At 53.4% G+C, this 5,220-nt stretch overlaps 1 protein-coding gene across 1 annotated transcript; it reads left to right on the forward strand.

Annotated features, from left to right (window-relative positions):
* The first annotated feature begins 1,061 nt into the window (after positions 1 to 1,061).
* LOC102254872 (F-box/WD repeat-containing protein 12-like) lies at positions 1,062 to 2,719 on the forward strand. Its single transcript, XM_014538941.1, has 2 exons — positions 1,062 to 1,462; positions 2,403 to 2,719. Exons 1-2 carry the CDS (start codon positions 1,391 to 1,393, stop codon positions 2,706 to 2,708), a joined length of 378 nt encoding a protein of 125 aa, XP_014394427.1. The 5' UTR covers positions 1,062 to 1,390; the 3' UTR covers positions 2,709 to 2,719.
* The last annotated feature ends 2,501 nt before the right edge of the window (positions 2,720 to 5,220 follow it).

A 5,220-nucleotide genomic window follows, 5' to 3' on the forward strand; every position in this document is an offset into this window, starting at 1 on the left:
CGGCCGCAGGACTTCTCCTACCGGGAGGCCACCGGCAGCCTGGGTGCGGAGGGCAACGCGGTTCACGGCGGAGGGAACGCACTGCTTTGGGCTGTGTGCGTGCACACACATGTCTGTGCTCGTGTGCGTGCGCATGCGTCAATGTGTGTGCGTGTGTGCGCGTGCGTCAATGTGTGTGCGTGTGTGTGTGCGCTGTGTGCGTCAATGTGTGTGTGCGTGTGTGTGTGTGCGTGTGTGTGTTCTCATTCAGTGAAGAGAAAGGGAATGAAGACGGAACGGGACTGGGCTGCTGTGATGACGAGCACTGTCCCTGCTCCCGGCCGTGTGCCCTGTCGCATGTCTGTGCTCGTGTGCGTGTGCTGTGTGTGTGTGTGCGTGTGCGTGTGCACGCGTGCGTGTGTGTGCACGCATGTGTTCTCATTCAGTGAAGAGAAAGGGAATGAAGACGGAACGGGACTGGGCTGCTGTGATGACGAGCACTGTCCCTGCTCCCGGCCGTGTGCCCTGTCCCCTGTGCCCTGTGCCCTGTGCCCTGTCCCCTGTGCCCTGTGCCCTGTGCCCTGTGCCGCCTGGAGAAGCCAGAGTGATCTTTGCACACTGTAAAACCAGGCCCATGACTCCGTTTTCCCGAAGGCTTCCCCTCCCTCCTAGGACACACATCTTAAAGGAAAAGAAACATCTATTTACTTACTTATCCTGTGCCCTGTCCCCTGTCCCCTGTCCCCTGTGCCCTGTGCCCTGTGCCCTGTCCCCTGTGCCCTGTGCCCTGTCCCCTGTGCCGCCTGGAGAAGCCAGAGTGATCTTTGCACACTGTAAAACCAGGCCCATGACTCCGTTTTCCCGAAGGCTTCCCCTCCCTCCTAGGACACACATCTTAAAGGAAAAGAAACATCTATTTACTTACTTATTTTTATTGATTTCAGAGAGGAAGGGAGAGGAAGAGAGATAGAAACATCAATGATGAGAGAGAATCACGGATCAGCTGCCTCCTGCTCACCCCCTACTGGGGATCGAGCCTGCAACCAGGGCATGTGCCCTGACCGGGAATCGAACCCGGGACCCTTCAGTCCGCAGGCTGATGCTCTACCCACTGAGCCACACCGGCGAGCGCCTGGTGGAATCCTTTTTAATCCCCGTTTTATATCTATGGAAACTGAGGTCAACGAGGAAAAACAAATCGGTGAGCGTCTCCCCAGGGGCCAGGTTTGAATGACGCTGGAGCCCAGGTTCCATCCTCTTCTCCATGAAGGCCGCAGGGAGCTTAACATAACTGTCCCAGAATTCTCCTCGCCCAGCGGGGCATTCGGAGTGCCCGGGGGCCGAGGGTTGCCTGCGTTGCCTTCCAGGAGTCTTGGGGCCTTTGGCCTATTTCTCAGGAAGTGACCCGTCCATGAGCGGACAGAAGTCCATCGTTTGCACGGTGTCTTCACTGCGCATGCTCTACGCCTGGGACGTGCAGGAGGTGAGTCTGCGAGGAGCGCACGGCCGCGCCCCTGTGGCCACCCTGGAGCGGGGAGGGCGGGCCCCCGATTGGCAACAGGAAGTTTCCAACCAGGTCTTCTAACCGTAACTTGCCACCCTTCACTTAGACCAGTGACGACGAACCTTTTGAGCTCGGCCTGTCAGCATTTTGAAAAACCCTAACTTAACTCTGGTGCCGTGTCACCTAGAGAAATTTTTTGATATTTGCAACCATAGTAAAACAAAGACTTATATTTTTGATATTTATTTTATATATTTAAATGCCATTTAACAAAGAAAAATCAACCAAAAAAATGAGTTCACGTGTCACCTCTGACACGCGTGTCACAGGTTCTTCGCCATCACTGACTTAGACGATAGCACGCAGAGAATTCACTTTTTAAATTCCCACCCTCCCCTGAGGATGTTTTTTCCGTTGATTTATTTTTATTTTTATTTTTTTAGAAAGAGTGGAAGGGAGAGGAAGGGAGGGAGAGAGAAACATCCATGTGAGAGAGACATTGATGGGTTGCTTCCTGCACGAGCCCTGACCGGGGCCCGGGCCGGGGAGGAGCCTGCACCGAGGCGTGTGCCCTTGACCGGATCCAGCCCAGCCTTTCGGTCCGCAGGCCGATGCTCTACCCACTGGGCCACACCGGCCAGGGCTTCACGACTCCTTCTGTTCACGACCCTCACGCAGCTGAGATGCAGCAGAACTTTCTTAATTCTGTTCCTGGGAAAAAAGACACCTGGTTTGGGGGAAGCTTCAAATAAGCAGGGGCAGGACCCTGGGCAGGACCCATGGCCCCGGGGGAGCGCCCCCAGAACAGGACCCTGGGCAGAACTCATGGCCCCGGGGGAGCTCCCCCAGAACAGGACCCCGAGCAGGACCTGTGCCCCCGGGGGGAGCGCCCCCTGAACTGCCCGCGCTCCCCTCCCAGGGCTCTCTGATCTGGTCCAGCCCCGCCCAGCAGGCCAACATCAAGTACCTGGCCACCCTGCCCCAGCGGTCGCTGGCGTTCACTGTGGACAAGGAGGAGACCGTCAAGGTGTGGAACTGCCGGGACGCGGAGCCCCTGGCCGCGCGCAGCATGCCCAGGTGCTGCTTCTCCTTGGAGGCCTTCCTCGCGGACGACGGCCCCGTCCTCATGGTGAGCGAGCTGCGCCCACGGCCTGGGCAGGTGTTGGGCCCCCTGACGCCCCCGTCACCTCCCAACCTGCCTTCTTCTCTTTCTTTTTTTTTTTGAGATTAAACCCTTATCAGATACTAGACTAGAGGCCCGGACGCACGAAATTCGTGCGAGGGGCTTGGGGCCCCGGCAGCCCCGGCTTCGGAAGGATGTCCGGAAGGACGTCGGATGGTCGTTGGGCTGTCTGGTCTAATTAGCATATCACGCTTTTATTACTATAGGTAATGTTGGCAAATACGTTCTCCCATGCAGCCGGCTCTCTTGTTTCGTTGGTTTCTTTTGCTGAGCAGAAGCCTTTTATTTTGATGGAGTCCCATTTGTCACTTCCTCCTTGGTCTCCATGGCCCTAGGCCAGTGACGGCGAACCTTTTGAGCTCGGCGTGTCAGCATTTTGAAAAACCCTAACTTCACTCTGGTGCCGTGTCACATACAGAAATTTTTTGATATTTGCAACCATAGTAAAACCAAGACTTATGTTTTTGATATTTATTTTATATATTTAAATGCCATTTAACAAAGAAAAATCAACCAAAAAGATGACTTCAGAGGTGACACGCGTGTCATAGGTTCGCCATCACTGCCCTAGGGAGCTGTGTCTGTAAAGATATTGCCACACACACGTCTGCTATTTTGCTGCCTCTGGATGATTCTAAGATGTTTACGGTTTCCCGTCTTACATTTAAGTCCTTTATCTATTTTGAGTTTGTTTCTGTGTATGGTGTAAGTTGGTGGTCTAGTTTCTTTTTCTTTTTTTGCATGTATCTGTCCAATTTTCCCAACACCATTTATTGAAGATACTGTCTTGACTCCATTGTATGCTCTTGCCTCCTTTGTCAAATATTAATTGAGCGTAATGGCTTGGGTCGATTTCTGGGTTCTCTGGTCTGTTCATTTGGTCTATGTGTCTGTTCTTGTGCCAGTACCAGGCAGTTTTGAGAACAATGACTTTGTAATACAGCTTGATATCTGGTATTGTGATCCCTCCAACTTTGTTCTTCTTTCTCAGGATTGCTGTAGCTAATCGGGGTCTTTTTTTATTCCATATGAATTTTTGGAGAGTTTGTCCTAGGTCTGTGAAATATGCCATTGGTATTTTAATGGGGATTGCATTGAATCTATTTTTTTTTAAATATATTTTATTGATTTTTCACAGAGAGGAAGGGAGAGGGACAGAGATTTAGAAACATCGATGAGAGAGAAACATCGATCAGCTGCCTCCTGCACACCCCCTACTGGGGATGTGCCCACAACCCAGGTACATTCATCACTTGCCTCCCCGAGCACCTGCTGAGATACCCTCCTCCTGGGAGGTCCTCATTGAGTCAAGGACATTGCAGCTGTGGTTGGCCTCCTTGCCTTCATCTAAGAAGGCCTTTTCCCCTTGGCCCTCAGGAAATCTGGCTGCTCTCCCACACCTACTGGTGGCCAAGGAGACGCTGGGAGAACACTTTGAGATCTTATCTCCCCAACACCCTATGCCGTCATTTCTATTCCTCGGCACCTGGCCTGTGCTGGGCTTCCTCCTGGCTAATGAGACATGTTTCCTCTGCTCTGAAATGACCCCAAATCTCTGTAGGGCCCGGCCTGGGTGTGGGAGAAAGGCAGTGTTTCTTCTCAGGAACCCACCACTTTCTCCACACGTTCCCCAGCGCCTCCTAGGGGCATCCTGGGGAAGAAGAGTGGCGAGAGAACCTTCTCTAACAGGTCACTGGCTTTTATGTGTCTGTTTTTTTAATCCTCACCTGAGGATATTTTTCCCATTGACTTTTTTTAGAGAGAGTGGAAGGGAAAGTGAAAGACAGAGGGAAATATCGATGTGAGAGACACATCGATGGGTTGCCTCCCGCACGCACTCCCACCAGGTCCGGGAACCTGCAACCGAGGTACGCGCCCTTGACTGGAATTGAACCCGGGAGCCTTCAGTCCTTGGGCCGGATCTCTATCCACTGAGCCACACCGGCCAGGCTCCCCCTGTGCTCCTGAGGCATCTGTTCTCGCCTCCTCTGGAGCCGCACAGACCTTTACACCCCTTGACCCTTGTCATGCCTCAGGCACCTTTGCTCAGCTCTGAAAGCAGAGATCCGGGATGATGTGACATCGAGCGTCTTCCTTCCAGTGTGTCTTGTGGGAGGACGTGAACTTGGACAGGGGTCACGTGGGGAGAGACATTGAGAAAAAGTCAGAGTCGCTGTGCGAGTGAGTCACGAGCCTGGGTGCTGGGGCTTAGGACATCGTGTTCCCTGGGATCATCCCAGGACCCTGTGGGGCAGGCTGGTCAGAGGGGTTCACCTCCTCTCTGCGACTGAAGAAATGGTGGCACCGCCCTGGCCGGGTTGCTCAGTGGATAGAGCATCAGCCTGCAGACAGAAGGGTCCCGGGTTCAATTCCGGTCAAGGGCACACGCCTGGGTTGCGGGCTCCATCCCCAGTGGGGGGCGTGCAGGAGGCAGCCGGTTGATGATTCTCTCTCATCGTTGATGTTTCTATCTCTCCCTCCCTCCCTCTCTCTCCCTTCCTCTCTGAAACAAATAAAAATATTTTTTAAAGAAAGAAAGAAATGGTGGCCCCGA

The sequence above is a fragment of the Myotis brandtii genome, unplaced genomic scaffold (assembly GCF_000412655.1).
Source record: "Myotis brandtii unplaced genomic scaffold, ASM41265v1 scaffold207, whole genome shotgun sequence".
NCBI classification, from domain to species: Eukaryota; Metazoa; Chordata; class Mammalia; order Chiroptera; family Vespertilionidae; genus Myotis; species Myotis brandtii.

Coding starts and splice junctions, on each gene's coding strand:
- LOC102254872 (XM_014538941.1), top strand. CDS start 1,391: ATGAGCGGACAGAAGTCCATCGTTTGCACGGTGTCTTCACTGCGCATG. Junction 1,463..2,402: donor ACGCCTGGGACGTGCAGGAG/GTGAGTCTGCGA, acceptor CTCCCCTCCCAG/GGCTCTCTGATCTGGTCCAG.